The 25819-nt window shown below is 36.6% G+C and overlaps 1 protein-coding gene across 6 annotated transcripts in view; it reads right to left on the bottom strand.

The window, feature by feature from the left end:
* Positions 1 to 25819, bottom strand: part of LOC105498550 (neural cell adhesion molecule 2) — a 569177-nt gene that overhangs the window by 191867 nt on the left and 351491 nt on the right. For all 6 annotated transcript variants that reach the window (XM_011770694.3, XM_011770699.3, XM_011770698.3 and 3 more), the window contains exons 7-8: positions 17792 to 17952; positions 15121 to 15266 (exon numbers count right to left, since the gene is read on the bottom strand). In XM_011770694.3, coding sequence (XP_011768996.1) covers positions 15121 to 15266; positions 17792 to 17952 — 307 coding nt within the window. The remainder of the gene's footprint in view (positions 1 to 15120; positions 15267 to 17791; positions 17953 to 25819) is intronic.

Below are 25819 nucleotides of genomic sequence, written 5' to 3'. Positions count from 1 at the left end.
GGATGCTTGATATTAATTTTTAAAATATATTAAGACTTGCTTTGTAATATAGTATATATCTTTGAGAATGATCCATGTGATAAGGAAAAGAATGTGTATTCTGCAGCCATTGGATGAAATGTTCTATATTTACCAGATCCATTAGATCTATGGTGCAGATTACATCTGAAGTTTCTTTGTTGATTTTCTGTCTGAAACATTTGTCCAATGCTGAAAGTTGGGTGTTGAAGTCTCCAGCTATTATTGTAATGGGACCTCTCTCTTCAGCTCTAATAATATTCCCATTATGTATCTGGGTGCTCCCATGTTGGGTGCATAGATATTTATTTATTATATCCTCCTGCTGAATTTACACATTTGTCATTATATATTAATCTTCTTTGTCTTTTCTTATAGTTTTTATTTTGAAATCTATTTTGTTTGACATAAGTATAGTTACTCCTGTTTTTTTTTCTGTTTCAGTTGGCATGGAATATCTTTTTCTACACCTTCATTTTCAGTCTATGTGAGTCTTTATAAATGAAGCATGTTTCTTGTAGGCAACAGATCAATGGGTCTTGTTTTTTCATCCATTCAGCCAGTCTATGTCTTTTGATTGGAGAGTTTAGTCTATGTATATTCAGTGTTATTGTTCATAAGTTAGGACTTACTATTACTATTTTGTTGTTTTCCGGTTGTGTTGTGGTCTTCTCTTCCTTCTTTCCATCCTTCCTGTCTTCCTTTAGTGAAGGTGGTTTTTTCTGGTGATACGATTTAGTTTCTTGCTTTGTATTTTTTGTGTCTCCACTGTATGTTGTTTTGGTTTTAGTCTTGCAGATAACATCTCATAACCCATTATTTTAAACTGATAATAATTTAACACTATTTGCATAGACTAACAAACAAGCAAAAAGAAAACTAATAAAAACTCTATGCCTTAACTTTGTCCCCCCCACTTTGTAACCTTTTGTTGTTTCAATTTATATCTTCTTGTACTGATTCTCTTAAAAAGTTGTTGGAGTTATAATTTTTGATTACTTCATTGTTTAATCTTTCTACTTAGGATAAGAGTACACCATTACAGTGTTATAATATTCTGTGTTTTCTTGTGTACTTCCTGTTACCAGTGAGTTTTGTACCATCAGGTAATTACTAATTGCTCATCAATGTCATTTTCTTTCTGATTTAAGTACTTCCTTTAGCATTCCTTATAGAACAGATCTGGTGTTGATGAAATCCCTCAGCTTTTGTTTATATGGGAAAGTTTTTATTTCTCCTTCATGCTTGAAGGATATTTTCTCCAAATATACAATTCTAGGGTAAAAGTTTTTTTAATATCAGCACTTTAAATATGTCATGCCACTCTCTCCTGGCCTGTAAGGCTTCCACTTAAATGTCTTCTGCCAGATGTATTGGAATCCCATTGTATGTTACTTGTTTATTTTCTCTTGTTGGTTTTTAGGATCCTTTCTTTCATCCATGGCCCTCTCTCCTGACCTATAAGGTTTCCACTTAAAAGTTTTCTGCCAGATATATTGGAGCTCCATTTTATGTTATTTGTTTATTTTCTCGTATTGCTTTTTAGGATGCTTTCCTTTATCCTTGACCTTTGGGAGTTTCAGTATTAAATGCCTTGAGGTAGTCTTCTTTGGGGAAATCTTTTGGTGTTCTATAACCTTCCTGTGGTTAGATATTGATATTTTTCTCTAGGTTTAGGAAGTTCCTTATTATTATCCCTTTGCATAAACTTTCTATACCTATCTCTTTCTCTACCTCCTTTTTAAGGACAATATTCTTGATTTTCATTTTGAGGCTATTTTCTAGATCCTATAGGCATGCTTCATTGTTGTTTATTCTTTTTTTTTTTTTTTCTCCTCTGTGTATTTTCAAGTAGCCTGTCTTCAAGCTGACTATTTTTTCTGATTGATTAATTTGGCTATTAAAGGACTCTAATGCATTCTTCAATATGATTGCTGCATTTTTCAGCTCCAAAATTTCTGCTTGATTCTTTGTAATTATTTCAATCTCTGTTAGATTTATCTGATAGAATTATGAATTCCAACCATGGAATTAATTCCATATGAATTCCAATTATGAATTCCATTTACATGTTATCTTGATTTTTTTGAGTTTCATCAACACAACTATTTTGAATTCTCTGTCAGAGAATTCACATATTTCTATTTCTCCAGGATTGGTCTCTGGTGTCTTATTTAGTTCATTTGGTGAGGTCATGTTTTCCTGGATGGTATTAATGCTAGTAGTTGTTCTTCAGTGTCTGGTTATTAAAGAGTTAGGTATTTATTGTAGTCTTCACTGTTTGGGCTTATTTGTATCCATCCTACTTAGGAAGGCTTCCCAGATATTTGAAAAGCCTTGGGTATTGTGATCTAAGTTGTATTTGCTTTAGAGGAACTCAAAGCCCAGTAATGTTGAGGTTCTTACAGACTCATGGAGGTACTGCCTTGATTGTCTTGGACAAGATCTGGGAAAATTATCTGTATTACCAGGCAGAGACTCTTGTTCTCTTCCCTTACTTTCTCCCAAACACAGTCTCACTCTATTTTCTGACTCACATAAAGCTGGAAGAAGAATGACACAAACCCTCCTGTGGCCACCAGCAGTAAGGCTGTGCTGTATTAGACCTCAAGCCACCAGAGCACAGACTCACCTAAAGCCTGTTGTAACCTCTCCCTGGCTACTGCCTATGTTTGCTCAAGGTTCTGGGGCTCTACAATCAGCAGGAGGCAAAGCCAGTCAGGCCTGCATGCTTCCCTTCAGGGAAGCAAGGTTCCCCTTGCCCCAGGTGGGTCCAGAGGTGCTGTCCAGGAGTCAGAGACTAGAGGTCTAAAACCTTAGAAGTCTACCTGGTGTCCCATGGTACTGTGGCTGATCTGGCACTCAAACCACAAGATGCAGTTCTTCCCACTCTTCCCTTGCATTTCCAAAGGCAGAGGAGCCTTACCCTGTAGCCACCACCACCCCAGACCACAAGGAGTACTGCTAGACTACAACAATGTTCCCTGAGGCTGAGGTGCTCTTAAGTCAGCTTGTAGTGAATGCTGCCTGGCCTGCACTCATGTTTCAGGACAGTGACCCACGGCAGGTCCAGAAATGGCATACAAGAGTCAGGTCCTGGATTGGGAGACCCTAAGAGCCCACTTCATGCTGTACCCCCTGTGGCTATGCTATTATTTGGACCCAGCAAGTCTCAGAGGCTTACCAAAGCCCTTGATGTAGTACCTGGGTATCGCTGTGGATTATTCAGGGCCCAAGGGCTCTTCAGTTAGCTGGTGATGAATGCTGCCAGGACTGGGTCCTTTCATGAAAACCAGTGTGTTCTCATCTGGCCCAGAGTTTGTCTATTATAGAAACACCATTTGGGAGATAGGACATGGAACAGGGTCTTCCTAACTCTGAGAGTTGCCCTATCTTGCTGTGGCAGAGCTACTATCCGAGTCCTCCCTACTCTTTCCTTTCCTCTCATCAATCAGAAGAAAGAGGTCTCTTTTGGAGCCACAAGCTGTGCAGGCTGGGGTTAGGGGAGGGGTGATTATAGCACTCCTTTGGCCACCCCAGCTGGTGTATCAATATGTCACATTCCTCCCCACCCCACACCAGTCCACTGTCTCTTGGCCCAGTTAAGCACTAGGACTTTCCTAAGAGTTGCAGTCCTTATGGTCTAGACTTCCTTTAAAGTTTACTGGGAGACACAGAGTACTTTGGTCCTCACTGGTGAGGTTTGCAGGCACTCAAGTTTGCACTGCTGGGATAAGTGATTCCTTTCGGGCTAGGGCTGGTTGAAATGGTCCCTCTGTGGGTAGGTGTCAGCTGAATTAGGTCTTGTTTTCCTTTCTGCTCTAACAGGTCAGGATTGAGTTCACTGCCTCAAAATTGCTATGTTCTCTCTCCCCCAGCTCCCGGAGAAGCTCTCTACACCATGTCAAGGTTGCTGAGGGTGGCAGAGGTATGGTGTTGTTGATTCAGGACTGTTTTTTTCTATCTCTTCAGTGACTCTTTCAACAATATGAAGTTAAAACAAAGTACTATGAGTGTTCACCTGATTTTTTGGTTCTCATGAAGGTGTGTTTTTTTTGTGTGTGTGTATGTGTTTGTTTGTGTGTATGTGTATAGATGGTTGTTAACTTGGTCTCCTTCGAGGGTTGGGGAGAAGATCGGTGGAGACTTCTATTCTGTCATTTTGCTCCCCCTCCCATACTTCTAGAGTGTTTTATACGGCATGGGCTTTCAAACATTTTGGTAGCACCCATTATATGAAGTAATTTTTTACATATACCTATTTTAACAAAAACCAGTAAATAGTTTTTACTGAACGTTATAAGTAGTTTAAAATAGGTAATATCAGATTATAAATAAGTTTAAAAACAAAGTTTTTTCTGACTTTTCAATTATATTCGATTAAACAGAAATATCATTTAAATTCATATGAGAATGCCAACCATACACTTTAGTAGAATTCTGAAGCCCTTGCATGGGCATGCACTATGCAGAGTGAGAGACCACTATTCAAATCCTGGCACTGCCACTTACTCCCTGTGTGACCTTGTGAAAATCCCTGAATTTTCCTGAGCCTCAGTTTCCTCATCTACAAGCCTGGGAAAATGCTTGGACTTAAGTCATGGGAATATTTTGAGATAAACTGTAGATGCATTTTCAAAGATGACCTTAACAATATCTCCTACTCCACATACTCATCTATAATATGACTGTGAATCCTTCCCCATCAAGAGGAGTGCCTAATTCCTCTCCTGTTGGATTTGGGGACCTTATAATTTGTTTGTAACCAATATACTGTGGCAGAAGTGACAATGTGTGACTTCCAAGACTACGTCAGAGTAGACCAGGTAGTGTCTGTCTGGCCTGATTCTTTTGAAATGTTCTCTGTGGAGAAAGCCTGCTGCCACAAGAGAGAGCAGACTGCTCTGAGCCACACCGGAGAGGCTTCATATAGGTGTTCCAAAAACAGCTCCACCTGAGCTTGCAGCCCACAGTCAAGACTGAATGCTAGCCACTTAAGTGAGCCATGTTGGCTTCTCAGCAAAGTTGAACCTTCTCATAACTACAACTATAAGCAACACTAGTAGCAACATCTGATACAAGCACATTAGAGATTCCAAGTGATAACCATTTGGTTAAGCCTTACTCAAACTTCTGATGCACAAAATCAGAAGTGAGAGAAAATTACTGGCTTATGCCATTATATTATCAGGTCATTTACTATGCAATACTAATACTAGAAGATAAATCGAGATAGTTATGTATATGGTGATTTAAAGGTTATTAGCATATTGTTAGTTGGGCAGTGAATGCTATTCATGAACTCTTAATCATTTATTCCATGGGGAGGAAGGTCTTCTAACATACCACAGTTGGACTTTTCAAGTCCCTTCCTTATTTCTCCCATGGGAAGTTAAGAGATATCTGATTGATAACTATGGAGACACAAAAAAATTAAATACACTTCCTAACTACTCCTTTTTTTCTTTTCAGAAAGGACCATCCCAAAGAGACCATGGGTTCACCATTGTCCCCCTTGGTCAAGGTTATCTTAGCATGTCTTCTCACACAGGGGAGGGCTGTAAGTTTCATGCTACTTGGGACTGTGTTGAGTATGTTTATCTAATTCTTGAGCTCAGTATAAGAGGATTCACTTATCCATACATTTAAGTCACATGGTATTTTATCCCCATTTTTTTTTTGTCTTAACTGGTGATTGAGAACTTAACAAAAAAAAAAAAAAAAAAGAACATTGTTAATTGAGACCCTCCCTCTTTGAAAAATCTAAAAGAATGAACATATTTGCTAAATACAATGCCATGTTGTTGGATGAAATTATTAGTTTTCACTACATGACATCGATCATATTTCACTATTTTTGACCTATATATTTCAGTTTCATCAAAACTTGACTGATACATGCATAATGGAAACTTAGTTTAGTTTGGTTTTATACTTCCCAAGCCCCTATCAGGTGTCAACTAATTGGTTAAGATCATTTTTCTGTTGAAAATATTAGCTGTTAAATTTCATCCTTACTTGAAGTTGTTTCCCAAAATATGGCCTGAAGACTAACAGTATGACATCAACTAATGAGTTGATTTAATATGCATTCATATACCCTGGGCTACACATACTAAATCAACTTTAAGAAGTGGGAATATGGGGGGGCGGAGCAAGATGGCCGCATAGGAACAGCTCCAGTCTCCAACTCCCAGCGCGAGCGACACAGAAGACCGGTGATTTCTGCATTTTCAACTGAGGTACTGGGTTCATCTCACTGGGGAGTGCCGGACGATCAGTGCTGGTCAGCTGCTGCAGCCCGACCAGCGAGAGCTGAAGCAGGGCGAGGCATTGCCTCACCTGGGAAGCGCAAGGGGGAAGGGAATCCCTTTTCCTAGCCAGGGGAACTGAGACACACAACACCTGGAAAATCGGGTAACTCCCACCCCAATACTGCGCTTTAAGCAAACAGGTACACCAGGAGATCATATCCCACACCTGGCCAGGAGGGTCCCACACCCACGGAGCCTCCCTCATTGCTAGCACAGCAGTCTGTGATCTACCGGCAAGGCAGCAGCGAGGCTGGGGGAGGGGCGCCCGCCATTGCTGAGGCTTAAGTAGGTAAACAAAGCTGCTGGGAAGCTCGAACTGGGTGGAGCTCACAGCAGCTCAAGGAAACCTGCCTGTCTCTGTAGACTCCACCTCTGGGGACAGGGCAATAACAAACACAGCCGAAACCTCTGCAGACGCAAACGACTCTGTCTGACAGCTTTGAAGAGAGCAGTGGATCTCCCAACACGGAGGTTGAGATCTGAGAAGGGACAGACTCCCTGCTCAAGTGGGTCCCTGACCCCTGAGTAGCCTAACTGGGAGACATCCCCCACTAGGGGCAGTCTGACACCCCACACCTCACAGGGTGGAGTACACCCCTGAGAGGAAGCTTCCAAAGCAAGAATCAGACAGGTACACTCGCTGTTCAGAAATATTCTATCTTCTGCAGCCTCTGCTGCTGATACCCAGGCAAACAGGGTCTGGAGTGGGCCTCAAGCAATCTCCAACAGACCTACAGCTGAGGGTCCTGACTGTTAGAAGGAAAACTATCAAACAGGAAGGACACCTACACCAAAACCCCATCAGTACATCACCATCATCAAAGACCAGAGGCAGATAAAACCACAAAGATGGGGAAAAAGTAGGGCAGAAAAGCTGGAAATTCCAAAAATAAGAGCGCATCTCCCCCGGCAAAGGAGCGCAGCTCATCGCCAGCAATGGATCAAAGCTGGACGGAGAATGACTTTGACGAGATGAGAGAAGAAGGCTTCAGTCCATCAAACTTCTCAGAGCTAAAGGAGGAATTACGTACCCAGCGCAAAGAAACTAAAAATCTTGAAAAAAAAGTGGAAGAATTGATGGCTAGAGTAATTAATGCAGAGAAGGTCATAAACGAAATGAAAGAGATGAAAACCATGACACGAGAAATACGTGACAAATGCACAAGCTTCAGTAACCGACTCGATCAACTGGAAGAAAGAGTATCTGCGATTGAGGATCAAATGAATGAAATGAAGCGAGAAGAGAAACCAAAAGAAAAAAGAAGAAAAAGAAATGAACAAAGCCTGCAAGAAGTATGGGATTATGTAAAAAGACCAAATCTACGTCTGATTGGGGTGCCTGAAAGTGAGGGGGAAAATGGAACCAAGTTGGAAAACACTCTTCAGGATATCATCCAGGAGAACTTCCCCAACCTAGTAGGGCAGGCCAACATTCAAATCCAGGAAATACAGAGAACGCCACAAAGATACTCCTCGAGAAGAGCAACTCCAAGACACATAATTGCCAGATTCACCAAAGTTGAAATGAAGGAAAAAATCTTAAGGGCAGCCAGAGAGAAAGGTCGGGTTACCCACAAAGGGAAGCCCATCAGACTAACAGCAGATCTCTCGGCAGAAACTCTCCAAGCCAGAAGAGAGTGGGGGCCAATATTCAACATTCTTAAAGAAAAGAATTTTAAACCCAGAATTTCATATCCAGCCAAACTAAGTTTCATAAGTGAAGGAGAAATAAAATCCTTTACAGATAAGCAAATGCTTAGAGATTTTGTCACCACTAGGCCTGCCTTACAAGAGACCCTGAAGGAAGCACTCAACATGGAAAGGAACAACCAGTACCAGCCATTGCAAAAACATGCCAAAATGTAAAGACCATCGAGGCTAGGAAGAAACTGCATCAACTAACGAGCAAAATAACCAGTTAATATCATAATGACAGGATCAAGTTCACACATAACAATCTTAACCTTAAATGTAAATGGACTAAATGCTCCAATTAAAAGACACAGACTGGCAAACTGGATAAAGAGTCAAGACCCATCTGTCTGCTGTATTCAGGAGACCCATCTCACACGCAGAGACATACATAGGCTCAAAATAAAGGGATGGAGGAAGATTTACCAAGCAAATGGAGAACAAAAAAAAGCGGGGGTTGCAATACTAGTCTCTGATAAAACAGACTTTAAACCATCAAAGATCAAAAGAGACAAAGAAGGCCATTACATAATGGTAAAGGGATCAATTCAACAGGAAGAGCTAACTATCCTAAACATATATGCACCCAATACAGGAGCACCCAGATTCATCAAGCAAGTCCTTAGAGACTTACAAAGAGACTTAGACTCCCATACAATAATAATGGGAGACTTCAACACTCCACTGTCAACATTAGACAGATCAACGAGACAGAAAGTTAACAAGGATATCCAGGAATTGAACTCATCTCTGCAGCAAGCAGACCTAATAGACATCTATAGAACTCTCCACCCCAAATCAACAGAATATACATTCTTCTCAGCACCACATCGTACTTACTCCAAAATCGACCACGTAATTGGAAGTAAAGCACTCCTCAGCAAATGTACAAGAACAGAAATTATAACAAACTGTCTCTCAGACCACAGTGCAATCAAACTACTACTCAGTACTAAGAAACTCAATCAAAACCGCTCAACTACATGGAAACTGAACAACCTGCTCCTGAATGACTACTGGGTACATAACGAAATGAAGGCAGAAATAAAGATGTTCTTTGAAACCAATGAGAACAAAGATACAACATACCAGAATCTCTGGGACACATTTAAAGCAGTGTGTAGAGGGAAATTTATAGCACTAAATGCCCACAAGAGAAAGCAGGAAAGATCTAAAATTGACACTCTAACATCACAATTAAAAGAACTAGAGAAGCAAGAGCAAACACATTCGAAAGCTAGCAGAAGGCAAGAAATAACTAAGATCAGAGCAGAACTGAAGGAGATAGAGACACAAAAAACTCTCCAAAAAATCAATGAATCCAGGAGTTGGTTTTTTGAAAAGATCAACAAAATTGACAGACCACTAGCAAGACTAATAAAGAAGAAAAGAGAGAAGAATCAAATCGACGCAATTAAAAATGATAAAGGGGATATCACCACCGACCCCACAGAAATACAAACTATCATCAGAGAATACTATAAACACCTCTACGCAAATAAACTGGAAAATCTAGAAGAAATGGATAATTTCCTGGACACTTACACTCTTCCAAGACTAAACCAGGAAGAAGTTGAATCCCTGAATAGACCAATAGCAGGCTCTGAAATTGAGGCAATAATTAATAGCCTACCAACCAAAAAAAGTCCAGGACCAGATGGATTCACAGCTGAATTCTACCAGAGGTACAAGGAGGAGTTGGTACCATTCCTTCTGAAACTATTCCAATCCATAGAAAAAGAGGGAATCCTCCCTAACTCATTTTATGAGGCCAACATCATCCTGATACCAAAGCCTGGCAGAGACACAACAAAAAAAGAGAATTTTAGACCAATATCCCTGATGAACATCGATGCAAAAATCCTCAATAAAATACTGGCAAACCGGATTCAGCAACACATCAAAAAGCTTATCCACCATGATCAAGTGGGCTTCATCCCTGGGATGCAAGGCTGGTTCAACATTCGCAAATCAATAAACATAATCCAGCATATAAACAGAACCAAAGACAAGAACCACATGATTATCTCAATTGATGCAGAAAAGGCTTTTGACAAAATTCAACAGCCCTTCATGCTAAAAACGCTCAATAAATTCGGTATTGATGGAACGTACCTCAAAATAATAAGAGCTATTTATGACAAACCCACAGCCAATATCATACTGAATGGGCAAAAACTGGAAAAATTCCCTTTGAAAACTGGCACAAGACAGGGATGCCCTCTCTCACCACTCCTATTCAACATAGTGTTGGAAGTTCTGGCTAGGGCAATCAGGCAAGAGAAAGAAATAAAGGGTATTCAGTTAGGAAAAGAAGAAGTCAAACTGTCACTGTTTGCAGATGACATGATTGTATATTTAGAAAACCCCATTGTCTCAGCCCAAAATCTCCTTAAGCTGATAAGCAACTTCAGCAAAGTCTCAGGATACAAAATTAATGTGCAAAAATCACAAGCATTCTTATACACCAGTAACAGACAAACAGAGAGCCAAATCAGGAATGAACTTCCATTCACAATTGCTTCAAAGAGAATCAAATACCTAGGAATCCAACTTACAAGGGATGTAAAGGACCTCTTCAAGGAGAACTACAAACCACTGCTCAGTGAAATCAAAGAGGACACAAACAAATGGAAGAACATACCATGCTCATGGATAGGAAGAATCAATATCGTGAAAATGGCCATACTGCCCAAGGTAATTTATAGATTCAATGCCATCCCCATCAAGCTACCAATGAGTTTCTTCACAGAATTGGAAAAAACTGCTTTAAAGTTCATATGGAACCAAAAAAGAGCCCGCATCTCCAAGACAATCCTAAGTCAAAAGAACAAAGCTGGAGGCATCACGCTACCTGACTTCAAACTATACTACAAGGCTACAGTAACCAAAACAGCATGGTACTGGTACCAAAACAGAGATATAGACCAATGGAACAGAACAGAGTCCTCAGAAATAATACCACACATCTACAGCCATCTGATCTTTGACAAACCTGAGAGAAACAAGAAATGGGGAAAGGATTCCCTATTTAATAAATGGTGCTGGGAAAATTGGCTAGCCGTAAGTAGAAAGCTGAAACTGGATCCTTTCCTTACTCCTTATACGAAAATTAATTCAAGATGGATTAGAGACTTAAATGTTAGACCTAATACCATAAAAATCCTAGAGGAAAACCTAGGTAGTACCATTCAGGACATAGGCATGGGCAAAGACTTCATGTCTAAAACACCAAAAGCAACGGCAGCAAAAGCCAAAATTGACAAATGGGATCTCATTAAACTAAAGAGCTTCTGCACAGCAAAAGAAACTACCATCAGAGTGAACAGGCAACCTACAGAATGGGAGAAAATTTTTGCAATCTACTCATCTGACAAAGGGCTAATATCCAGAACCTACAAAGAACTCAAACAAATTTACAAGAAAAAAACAAACAACCCCATCAAAAGTGGGCAAAGGATATGAACAGACATTTCTCAAAAGAAGACATTCATACAGCCAACAGACACATGAAAAAATGTTCATCATCACTGGCCATCAGAGAAATGCCAATCAAAACCACAATGAGATACCATCTCACACCAGTTAGAATGGCGATCATTAAAAAGTCAGGAAACAACAGGTGCTGGAGAGGATGTGGAGAAATAGGAACACTTTTACACTGTTGGTGGGATTGTAAACTAGTTCAACCATTATGGAAAACAGTATGGCGATTCCTCAAGGATCTAGAACTAGATGTACCATATGACCCAGCCATCCCATTACTGGGTATATACCCAAAGGATTATAAATTATGCTGCTATAAAGACACATGCACACGTATGTTTATTGCAGCACTATTCACAATAGCAAAGACTTGGAATCAACCCAAATGTCCATCAGTGACAGATTGGATTAAGAAAATGTGGCACATATACACCATGGAATACTATGCAGCCATCAAAAGGGATGAGTTTGCGTCCTTTGTAGGGACATGGATGCAGCTGGAAACCATCATTCTTAGCAAGCTATCACAGGAACAGAAAACCAAACACCGCATGTTCTCACTCATAGGTGGGAACTGAACAATGAGATCACTTGGACTCAGTAAGGGGAACATCACACACAGGGGCCTATCATGGGGAGGGGGGAGGGGGGAGGGATTGCATTGGGAGTTATACCTGATGTAAATGATGAGTTGATGGGTGCAGCACACCAACATGGCACAAATATACATATGTAACAAACCTGCACGTTATGCACATGTACCCTACAACTTAAAGTATAATAATAATAAATAAATTAAAAAAAAAAAAAAAAAAAAAAGAAGTGGGAATATAGAATCTGCACTTTGATAGTCTTCCCAAGTGATTCTTATGGAAAGTACAATCCCATGCTACTTTCCATGATAGGAATAATACAATCTCATTAAATTTAATCAAACCTTAGGTGTTATACTTTATGGAGGCAACAAGATATACCATGCTTCAGGTGTGACTTGACCATTGTCATATGTAGTTTCATTTTTAATCTGTATTATATGAGGCCGTACTGTAAATTTGTAATATGACAAAGTAAAATTTGTAAATTTGTACTGTAAATTTGTAATATGACAAAGCAAAAACTAAAGTTTATTGGATATTTATAATATGGTAAATACTGATATGCATTTGTAATGTACTCATCTTCCTTATAACAAGAGGGTAAATATTATCAACATTTTAAAGATAAAAAAAATCATATTAAAAATTCATATTAAAAAGAGTTCAAACAACACTGACAATGTTATTTGGACGCTTTGAACTCAATTTTATCATGCTAAGGCATCATAAATGACAGAGTTGAGATTCAAAACTAGATTTAGTTTACTTCAAAGTTTAGCTTAACCACTGATTTGTGAATTATGCTATTCAAGAAACAGGAAATATTAGGGGAAAAGAAGCTTACTGGAAGATAGAAATAAGTAGAGGATCTTAAAATCTATTTGGAGAAATATAATAGAAATACAGTAGACTTAATTTCTTTATTGACTGGATTAAACTTGTGCAGAAAAGCATATTTGAGATTCTATAATTTTTTTTGCAAAGAAACCAAGTCAGATTTTCTTAAAACAAGAGGTGTTTTTTAATATACTCCTTAGGAAACAAAAGCTTTAAGATTATTTTTCACAGTTACTACAGAATAAATATGTATGTGTAGTTTGGGGTGGCCTGGGGCATAGATCCAAGAATAAAATATAACAGCTTTCTTGTTACTTGTTGACATTTTATTAATAAAATAACTGAGTATAATTTATCTTTCATTCTCTGCATAATATGTAAGGTAGCATTCATTAAATGAAGAGTAAAAACTATCTTTGAGAAGATAACTTTTAAGAATTTTAAAGTAAGCTGAAAAATAATTAGAAAACAGCATTAGAAATATGGAGGTATGATAAATACAGTCTAAGGGCATGAAAGTAAATACTTTTGAATGATCTAATCTAAATAAATGTGCAAAACTGAAACATAAAAACAGTCCTCTATGGTTTCAGATATCTGATTGTATTTTTTTAATTTCACAGAAATTTAATTCTTTTCAGATGTGGCAACTGTGTCATAGTAACATACATGATTTTCTCTTAAGAATATATTAAAACAAACTATAACTTATCTGGGTTGCAGAAGATTATGACTGTCATTCACATTTTATAAATTTGATTTTCAACTTGAATATATAAAATAAGTATGTCATAACAGTACAATTATCAAATAGACATAATCTCTTAAAATGCCATTACGAGGAGAAAATGAGACAAAAAAGGGTAATATATATGATAACACAGCCTTTCAAAAGGAACGTAATAAATTGACCAGAGAGATTACTTTTTTGATGAATGTATGGGTTTAGCCAGTTGTTAAATATAACATGATGGGACGGACTGACGTAAAGTGTACTATGGACAAACATTTCTATTTCTTTTTTTTTTTTTTTTTACTATTAATGTTAATAAATCAAAGTCATATTGAGGTGTATGAATACTTTAGAAATCGGACTCTTTACCTAAATAAAGTTAATAATGAAAAAAGTTTAAAGGAGTTTTCTCTTTAACATTGAGTAGAGAAAAGCAATGTAATACCCTAATTTTATAATCTTCACTTATGTGAAATTGCGAGTTCTATCATTTCAATATTTCACCATCTTTTTCTTTCTCTTTTGTTTGTATTTGAAGTCCGTATGAATAGTTGTGAAAGAGAATAGTAATTAAAATCCATGAAGTATAGTGAAACATATAGTAATGTTTCATTAATTTCTAAGCAAGTTGAATGCATTCTGGTTAAAGGTCATGACAATCATGTAATTTGTTTGTACTTGTTTCTCTACATTAGATTCTAAATTATACGAAAGCAGAACCTACACTTTTACTGCAGAAAGACAATTCTAAAGGGTAAAGCATTGAATGACAGCCAGACTTCTTTGAATTTAAATTACTTTTTGCTTTAGTTTAAATAAAACTTTATTTACCAAAACAGGCCGGAGGCCACATTTGCCCTATGGACTGTAGTTTGTTGACACCTGTCTAAGCAGAAAACACATTAAATTAATTTGAAGTAAATCTTCTTCACAAATCTCTTCCAACGCTCATCACTCACCACAGTATTTTCTAAATATACAATCATTTCTTTAATAAACTGAAATTGCTGAGGTTTAAAGTCGAATGTACTGGTTTGTAAATCTTTATTCCTGTTATTAAAATGGCAATATTACTTGTCCTAGCACTTTTCTCATGGTCAGTGAATTTGCAAAGGCCAGATATTTATACAGCAGGGGTTAAAATTGCAATAACATATATTATAGATTCAATGTATAACAAAAGTCTAGTTAAGCAACGTTAATAATACCAATAGCCTAAACGTTTGTGACTTAATAAAGAACGTCTTTAAATATTTCACATTGACATTCCTCCCCCCGCCAAAGTTGTAAGGCCGACATTGTGTTAGTTACCTTTTTAAAAATTAAACCATTTATTCGATCCTACAGGTTACTAGGTACGTTGAAGACTAATTTGAGATTTAATGATATTGAAAATACTGAAATTCTATGGTAATGGAAGTATTACATATTGAGATGTGGTTACCTTGTCGCCTTCAGTGAATGTGAAGCCATCCACAGCTCTCTTCCAAGTGATTTCTGGAATAGGTTCCCCTTCTGCATCACATATGAGTGTGACTTGACCATTCTCAAATGTAGTTTCATTTTTAAGCTGTATTATGTGAGGCTGTACTGTAAAGAATATATATATTACTCAATCGGTATTGGAGGAAAATATTACTTCTCAGACAAAAGTCATGACGGGTATTTAAGTCTACTTTAGTATAGTATGATATTATCAGCTCTGCAGAATTACAGTGACCTGCTTTGCTTTACAGTTGTGCCAGGACAGTTGAATAGGATAGGAAAAAACATTTAGGAAATAATATTCATTTGTTATCATTATGCAAAATAACTTGAGGCAGCTTAGAAACCAACATCCAAATTATAATTTGTTTCAAAATTTTGCCAATTTAAAAGCCATTTCTATATTTATTTTCCTATCTTAAAGCCACAAAATCAAAATTTCTTTTAAACACACATGTATATGGGTGCATATGTGTGCACAGATATGTATATACACACATACATACACATGAATATATTTATACAGACACATGCACACACAATTGTTTTAATTCTCTCTTAACCTTTAACAATTTCACCAAAGAAGTAAATGATGATATATCCTGAAAATGTAGCAAGTAGAATCATATAAAATTTTGAAATATGTACTAAGTAAATATATTTACATGTTACTTATATATATTATTTCACTTGATTTATTTGGACTTCAGTTTACTTAATAATATATTAGATAACGGAACTAAATTTTAATCATAAATTGTATAAAAAGAAAAGCATTATGTCTACTAATTTTAAGTATCTCAATATTGAAATATGTCCCTCCATAAACTTAAATAGTTCCAGAGAGCTTCATTTTTTGAAATTTGTGTTATCTGCATTTCCTAAATTTTTGCTTGTTTAGATATAAAATGGATACAATCGAGTACTCATTATTTCAGTGTGAGTTACTTTTAACATCTTTTAACACGTTTAACCAAGAAACACAAATAAGTTGTTCTTAAGCTCAGAAAATAACATTCTTGGTATCAGAAAAACAGCATACAGAATTTTTAACAATTCACTATTTCATTCACTTTAATAGATTTAGTTATATTCCCACAATACGCATACAATTTTGTGTCAAGAGCAACAAAAGTTTGTTGAATGTTACTACACAAAAGTGACTACAACAATAACATAACATGTAAAATTTTCATGTATTATTTTCTACTGGAAAGGATGAAAATATCAGAAATGTAAAAAAATCTCTTTTTTCTTTTCCATTCCAATCCTGATAAAAAGGATGTAACTACTATTTCAGATGAGTACATTGAGGCAGATTAAGACCGTCTACCCTTGGGAATAATCTCACACAATACAATTTCTAATACGATTATTTTTATATTGAGTCATACTTATTCAATTTTGTAGGTTTTCTAGAAAAAAAAATATTTTCAAGTGAGGAACACTGCTAGAACAAGGTAGGGACTTTCAACAATTTCTAAAAATGTTAAGTATATTTACTCTTCCCTCTAAGTGAACAATCTTCTTTAGACTTAGCTTGGCCTACTTCTGATCATTAGACTTTTGTGTAAACATCACCTAAACATTATCCTTCAGAATAACTTTCCAACACCATGCTATCCAAAACAATACTTCTCTTTATCCAATGCTACCTGATTTATCCAGTTTCACTCTCAAAACATCTCTACTTTTAAAATTGTATTTTTTATTTTAATACATTTTGGTATAGCTGTTTATTCTCCGTGCCGCTCCACTTGAATATAAGCTTTATAAATATCTCTCTAGTTCAGAAAATGCTTCCAGCAGTGACTACAGGCCAGTCCGCAGAGCGCATGCCCATGCAGGGGTTACCATTCATCTCATGGTCAGTGCAAGGGGCACTTCTGCACCTGTCAACTGCAAACACTGGTTCTTCTTACTCTCAGATTTCTCCTTCCTTCCTTTTCCTTATTTTTGTTGTGAAAGCACTTCAATAACAATGTTTTTAAAGTTGGAGAAAACATATTAAATGTTAAGAGGGCATATAGTTTTTAGTGTTACACTATTGAAAGGGAAAAATTCTATTAGAAACACCCACTGCCAACATTGTCTTTCTTCTTGTCAACATAATTGAAGCTACATCAATATATGTTTGTAAAGTACTAGTTTTCTATGCTGTATAAGTTACCCAAAGAAGATAATATGGCTCTTGGTAAATACGGAAGATATTTATATTTTCATTTAGTTAAATGAAAGAGAATATTTAAGTACAGTTACAAGTCAATGTTTTTAAACTGTAGCCTTATAAATGTGCCCTTTTGAAATATATTGTAAGTAAAACTGATCCTAACGTGTCATTTAGAGACTTACAAAGATCCAGGCTTACAGATATGGATGACAAACCTCACTAGGTGTAATTTAAATGAATTTTTTCCAGCTTCCGTTATAAGCGTATCAAAAATTTGCATGTGTAATTTTATGTTATTCTTCAGATAATTCTATCTGGTAGCTAAAATGTAAAACGTATTACAGAGAAGATGAAATGGGTTTAATACAGAAAGTTTAAATAGTTCAAATGATGAGAGTAGAATTTGACTCTGATCTTCCACTAGACACAACAGGTTTAACCGCTATGCTATAATACTTACCAAAGACCTGGAGGAAAGCTTGCTTTTCATCTTCTCCTGCCTTATTTGTGGCTCTGCAGACATAAGGACCACCATCACTATTGACTATGTTCCTGACAGTCAGTTCTGTATTGCTCCTTTTCAATACGTACTTTTCATTTTCTTCAATGAGCTTGCCATTCCTAAAGAAGAAAAAAGAGGTTCATCCTCACAAATCTGACTTTATAATATAGGAGATTATAATCAACTTTTTTATCTATAGGCATTGATGACTACATGGTTATCATCATTGAAAGATAGGGCTATATTCCAATCAAAAGTATATTTTTAGTATCCTCAGAACCTAATGAATACACAATAAAATTATACTTGAAATTGTTTTTGAATATAGACACAAGAATAACATTTGAGCTATGTCAAAATCTCTACAGTTACCAGGCAAAAAGTCTATCAGTTCAATTTGTACTTAATTAGCAAAAAAAAAAAAATTTGTTTGCTGTCTTTAACACCATACACAATTAAATGTTGGCGAGACAATATATACTAATTATATATATTTATTTACTCCCTTCCTGGGACACATTTAAAATAATTTACATAGAAAATTTCTTCAAAGAAGCTTCAAAGTAAATACAATGTAAATACATCATAAATGTATATTGCATGTAAGTACTGACAATAAAATAGTAAGATTGGAGAATTATATGAAAACACAATTAATTTAGAAACTATTTTGAATATGATAATTTTATTCTTCAATGAGGAAAATAGTTTTTCTGTTTCCTCTTAGTCACCAATAATTATCAATATTTTAAGATTTTTTTCTCTACTGAAATACATCTCATTCTGTTCAATTCTAGTCTATGCTGTCCTTTAAAACCATGGCTTTCAAACATTTTTACTATAATCTACAGTAAGAAATATTTTCAATATATTAAAATCTGAAATATTTCTATGATTTCCCTCAGTATTTCTGAAATCATTTTATATTGCGCATTCTCCTCACTTTCATTTTATACATCTTTTTTCCTCTTTTCTCTTCTTTGCATCCCCTCCTGTATTTTTCTTATAATAGTATTTTGGATGACTGAATTGATTTTAAAACCACTAATGAAAAGTTTTGGAATTTGTCCATTGGGGTGGAGAGATTTGCTTGTCCATACAAGTTTAAATTAAAAAACAAATCTCTATAAATATTATTAAAGCTATTTCCTAAAATAAAATCAAACATTTCTCTGATACACTACACAGTTCCTTCCAGTGAATTCTGGTTCTACTTTCCAGAAACCACTAATACATATATGAACATAATCTTTATATGTCTATGCTCAATAGAATTTGTTTTCCAGTTTCTCACATCTCTAAATGTAACATGAAGTACATAACATTTCTTAAGAGGAGTGGAAGACTGCAAAGTTAGGATTAATAAAATAATAACACATGGGTCAGGGTGCGGTGGCCCACGCCTGTAATCCCAGCACCTTGGGAGGCAGAGGCGGGTGGATCACTTGAGGTCAGGAGTTCGAGACCAGCCTGACCAACATGGTGAAACTCTGTCTCTACTATAAATACAAAGATTAGTCAGGCGTGGTAGCAGGCGCCTGTAATCCCAGCTACTTGGGAGGGATGCTGAGGCAGGCTGTAGTGAGCTGAGATCACACCACTGCACTCCAGCCTGGGCTATAGAGTGAGACTGTCCGAAAAAAGAAATAATAATAATAATAAATGCATATATAGTATCTTTTATATATATTTTTGATATTATTACTAATGCAATCTTTACAACAGGTATAAAAATGACATTTCAGAGTTTTCGTCTAGAATTTAATATGTAGATAGGGTTTTTATCATAATTAGTGATATATTTCTCAATATCTTCAATGAAAATTATTCATTTGTTTCCTAATAATAATAATCATCATCATAGCACGGTAGAGGTTTCAGCACTCACAATTATAAATAATGTGCATTTTCCCTCTGCATACTCATTCAAAATCAGAGAACTACAGTATATGTATATCTCCGCTCCTCAACTCACAAATAAAAAGACAGGCTCACTCATTAATAAAAGCGGCAGGTTAATTAAGTTCCAGTGTTCTTTCTAATAAAGAGGGTTATCTCCTAACTTCATATAAAATATTGTGCTAAATGTTTGATGTATAGCAAATTAGTTGCCACCCATCATGAGGAATCCATAATCTGGCTGGCATTAATAGAGGCTAATGCAGATTCCATTAGTGGACTTACAACTTTTTTGAGAGGGAGGTGATCTGTTATAACTGGAGATATGACAAGAAAGATGGTTGTACTACTCTGGGAATTTTCATGGGAAAATAAAAATCCTTGATTTGGCCTTTGAAATAGAGGGGGAAAACTTAACATATTTAGAGAACATAAGTGTGTACAAATTACATTCACTTTAAATGCTCAATAGGAAATATGATTAAGCCACCATAAATAAGGGAATATTACTAATACCTTATTACTCCCTCCCAATAAATACCTTATTACTCCCTCCCAGTAAAGTCGGACAGAATATGCTCCTATTGCTATTCACAGTCCCTGTCTGTGAAATGTTAATGTCTAAAAATCACTCCAAGGGATTCTGATACATGCATGGAGCCCATTCTTTCAAACTCAAACCACTTCTCTAAGTGCCCCATTTTTCAGGTACAAGAATATAGGGGTCAGGAACACAGAATTAATGTAAACAGTAAAGAATTGAATGACAATTTCATTTTGAACAATATTATAGTAACAGGAACTATCCGCCTGCAATTTAAACAACAAAAACACTGGCTATACATATAAAACAATAGTTTTCAAACATTAGCCAACTGATTGCATATGACAGTGGCCTATGAGCACCTCCATCGCTGACTGCCTGCAGAGGGTTTTCAGGCTGCAGCTGGGGGAGGGAGAGAACACGAACAGAGTCAGGCAGTGTATCTGGGTTGCAAGACAGAGTGTGCAGTTGGGGAAGGTCAAAGCCACTAGAAGGTGCAGGTCAGCTAATGTGAGAGAAGAGAGTTGCACAGGCAACAGAGCTATAGATATCTGCAGAGGGTTCCCAACAAATCTTTAACTGAGTATTGATCAATGAATGTGTACTAGTAAGGCTTTCTCAGATGAGGGAAAGAACCATTAGAAAATATAAAGTACGATAATCCCAGAAACTCACATAGCACCGGGAATAATCTGCAACTCAACCACCCAGAGTAAAAAGATATACTAAAACACAGGACTTGAATCATGTCCTTAGAATAATATTGCATCAGTAATGGAACCAGATTAACCCTAGACTGAAGGTGGTTTGGATCCACCTAAAAGAGTCTAAATGGAAGTTCTCCCTGAAATAAAACTTTTTCCAAGTCACTTAACTACATCTATAAAACAAAGTAAAATAATACAAAAAACAAAGTAAAATGATACAAAAATATTCAGCACCCCAAAACACAAAATTCTGAATGTCTGGAACCCAATTAAAAATTCCTGGCTGGGCATGGTGGCTCATGCCTGTAATCCTATCACTTTGGGAGGCCAAGGTGGGCAGATCATAAGGTCAGGAGTTACAGACCAGCTTGGCCAATATGGTGAAACCCCGTTTCTACAAAAAGTACAAAATAATTAGCTGGGCATGGTGGCGGGTGCCTGTAGTACCAGCTACTTGGGAGGCTGAGGCAGGAGAATCACTTGAATCCGGGAGGTGGAGGTTGCAGTGAGCCAAGATCACACCACTGCACTCCAGCCTGGACAACAGGAAACAGCCAGGCGTGGTGGCTAACACCTGCAATCCCAGCACTTTCGGATGCCAAGGCGGGCAGATCACCTGAGGTCAGGAGTTCAAGACCAGCCTGGCCAACATAGCAAAACCCCATCTCTACGAAAAATACAAAAATTAGCCATGTGGTGGCACGTGCTGGTATTCCCAGCTACTTGAAGGCTGAGGCAGGAGAATCTCCTGAACCAGGGAGGTGAAGTTTGCAGTGGGCCAAGATCACACCACTGCACTTCAGCCTGGGCAATGGACCGAGATTCTGTCTCAAAAAAAAAAAAAAAAAAAAAAAAAAAAAAAATTTCCAGGATAGTAAATAAACATGAAAATATGACCTACGACCCAGAGGAAAGAGAAAAATCACCAGGCACAGTGACTCACGCCTATATGCCCAGCACTTTGGGAGGCCGAGGCAGGAGGATTTCTTGAAGCCAGGATTTGAAGATCAACCCTGGCAACATACTGAAATCACGTCTCTAAATAGTAATAAAAAATTAACTGGGCATTGTGGCACATGTCTATAGTCCCAGCTACTGGGGATGCTGAATCAGGAAGATCACTTGAGCCCGAGAGTTGGAGGTTGCAATGAGTGCCACTGCATTCCTGCCTGGGTGGCAGAGTGAGAACCTGTCTCCAAAAAATAAAGAAGAAAAGGAGGAGAAAAATCAATCAATTACAAAATGTAGATATGATACAGAGGGTAAGTGAGTAGATGCCTATTAAAACAACTATTAGAAATATATTCCAATATTTTCAAGGAAGTAAAACATGAGAATGGTAAGAGAGGCATGGAGGACATACAAAACATCTCTTCGAAATTCTCAGAGAAGAAAAATAAAATGAAGAGAAATACTCTGATGGGATTAAAAACATTAGACATTACAGTAGAAAATATTGGTAAACTTGAAGATACAGTGACGTAACTTAGTTAACTTGAAGACACAGCAAAATGAAAAACAGAAGACTGAAACAAAGTTCTATATGGTATCATTTTTTCCATCCTTAAAGCCCTTAAATAATAATTTTCACAGTACTGATCTACATGAATAAATATTTAAACACATAATACTAGAGCTTCAAAAAATATGAAGCAAAACAGAGAGAACTTAATATAAAAATAGACACATTTAAAAATAAAGTTGGAGAAGAATTATTACAAAAAAATATAAAACACTTTAACAATACTATCAAGGGAGTTGATCTATTTAATATTAGGGATTTCTCCATACAATAATAGTGAAATACACATACTATAATTTAAGACTCAATAAAGTTAAATACATTGAAACCATTAAAAAGTCTATTTCCTGATAAATATAGAATTTAGTTAAAAATCAACAGCAGTAATATTTATGAAATATACCCAAATACCTAGAAACAAATCAGCATATACTTTTAAATGAAGAGTATTAAAAATAACATGAGAATTTTAAAAAATATTTAAACCCCCCTAAAATGGAAATATGACATATCAAAATTAGCAGGGTACAATTATAGCCATATTTAGCGAGGAAAAACAGATGCTTATATTAGAAAGAATAAGTGATTAGAATCAATGGCATAAGTCCACCTTAAGCAACCAAAAATGGAAGAGAAAATTAAAGACAAAGTAAACAGTAGGAAAATAATAATAAAAATAAAACCAGAAATTAATGAAATAGAGAATAGGAAACAAAAAATAATTGAAGCCAAAAGCAGATTCACTGAAATTAGTATGTGTGTAAACCTACATCTAGAATAATCAGGATAAAAAAGAGAGTAGAACAAATAACCAGTTATGAGGTTATCAAGATGAGAGAAGTGAGAATACTACAGAAAACATGCAAATTGAAGCATAACAAAGGGATATTATGAATGACTTAATGCTAGTAAATATCATTTAAAAGAAATGGACAAATTCCTGGAATTGCATAAATCATCTAAGCTCACTAAAGAAAATTACCTGAATAGCCCGATTTCTATGGAAAATATTATTGAATTTGTACTTAAATGTGAACTGAAGAAAAATCATGACACAGATGGTTTCACGGGAATTTTTCCAGACATTTAAGTAAGAAATAATAAACATTATATAAAAGTTATATTAGAAAACAGAAGAGGAAGAAATACTTCACTACTCATTCTATGAGACTAGTAATGCCCTGACCCCTAAAAACTCAAGAACAAGAAATTGATAGAACAATATTTCTCATAATCATGAATATAAAAAATTCTTAACAAATTATTGACACATTGATTTCAGCAATGCATAAAAAGGATAATGCAGTCATGCTTTGCCTAACCACAGGGGTATGTTCTAAGAAATACGTCCCTAGTCAATTTTGTAGCACTGTTTACATCATAGAGTGTATTTACACAAACCAAGATAGTATAGCTTATTACACACCTAAACTATATGGTATGGCCTATTTCTCCTAGGTGGCAAACTTGTACAGCATGTTACTATACTGAATATTGGAAGCAATTGTAACGTAATAGTAAATATCTGTGTATCTAAATATATCAAAACATAGAAAAGGTACAGTAAAAAATATGGTATAAAAGTTTTTCTTGCTAGGTGCGGTGGCTCACACCCATAATCTCAGCACTTTGGGAGGCCGAGGCGGGCTAATCACAAGGAGCTCAAGACCAGCCTCACCAACATGGTGAAACGCTGTCTCTACTAATAATACAAAAATTAGCCGAGCATGGTGGCATGAACCTGTAGTCCCAGCTACTCAGGAGGCTGAGGCAGGAGAATCACTTGAACCCGGGAGGCAGAAGTTACAGTGAGCTGACATTGCACCACTGCACTCCAACCTGGGTGACAAAGCGAGACTGTCTCAATAAATAAATAAATAAATAAATAAAGTTAATGCTATGTGTGTGTGTGTATATATAGATATATGACATTTACTGTTGTAAATGGAGCTTCCAGGACTAGAAGTTCTTCTGGGTGACTCAGTGAGTAAGTGGTGAGTGACTGTGAAGGCCTGGGACATTACTGTATAGTACCCTAGACTTTATAAACACTGTATACTTAGGCTACACTAAACATTTTCTTTCTTCAGTAATAAAATTCACTTTAGCTTTTTTTACTTTATATACTCTTAAAATGTTTAAACTCTTGACTCTTTTTTAATAACAGCTTAAAGTACAAACACATTGTATAGCTATACAAAATATTTTCTTTATTGTTTATTTCATAAGGATATATATTTTTTCTTGTTTAAGTTTTTAATCACTAATTTTTTTTCAATAAAGGAAGATACCCACATTAGCCTCGGCCGACTCAGGGTCAGGATTATCAACATCAATGTCTTCCACCTCCACATCTCATCCCACTACAAGGTCTTTTGGGGCAGTAACAGGCATGGAGTTGTCATCTCCTAGGACAGCAATGCTTTCTTATGGAATATTACCTAAAGAAACTGCCTGAGGCTGTTTTACAGTTAACTTTTCTCTTTTATAAGTAGAAGGAGTACACTCTAAAATAATGATTAAAAGTACACTATAGTAATATATAAACCAGTAACATAAGATAAAAGTTGAGATTATTAAAAAACAAACAAGCAAAAAAGAATTGGTGTTTCTGAAAGAGGAGGAAGATAACCAGAACTCTCTCTATGAGTTTGTACACAGAGGGAAGGCTACCCTGCAGGTGCGTTGATCTTAAACACCTAGCCTCCACAATTGTGGGAAAAGAAATTCTTTTTTTTTTTTTTTTTTTTTTTGATGGAGTCTCACTCTGTTGCCAGGCTGGATTGCAGTGGCATAAACTCGGCTCACTGCAACCTCTGCCTCCCTGGTTCAAGTGATTCTCCTGCTTCAGCCTCCAGAGTAGCTGGGACTACAGGTGTGCACCACCACGCCCGGCTAATTTTTGTATTTTTAGTGCAGATGGGGTTTCACCATGTTGGCGGTGGCTCAAGCCTGTAATCCCAGCACTTTGGGAGGCAAAGGCGGGCGGATCACGAGGCCAAGAGATCAAGGAATTCCTGTTGTGTGAACTATCCAGTGGGTGGCTTTTTGTTTTGGCAGCTCAAGCTGACTAGTACAACTGACTTCACTTATCTCGCTTGGAAATATTATCTCTATGAAACGATCTGGACATTTCTCTCAGGGCTACTACCCTACATTTCCTGATACTTGTGGGAATTTTTTCTTTTCCACAAACATGACATGTCTACATGTACAGATGAAAGGTCAGAATTTCCCTCTAACACAAATTTTACCTTTGTTAATGTTACAACCACACATTCTCATCCTCCCAGTATATATTTTATATCCAGAGA

Source organism: Macaca nemestrina, chromosome 4, assembly GCF_043159975.1.
Source record: "Macaca nemestrina isolate mMacNem1 chromosome 4, mMacNem.hap1, whole genome shotgun sequence".
NCBI lineage: Eukaryota > Metazoa > Chordata > Mammalia > Primates > Cercopithecidae > Macaca > Macaca nemestrina.
This window is presented reverse-complemented; position numbering and strand designations above follow the sequence as displayed.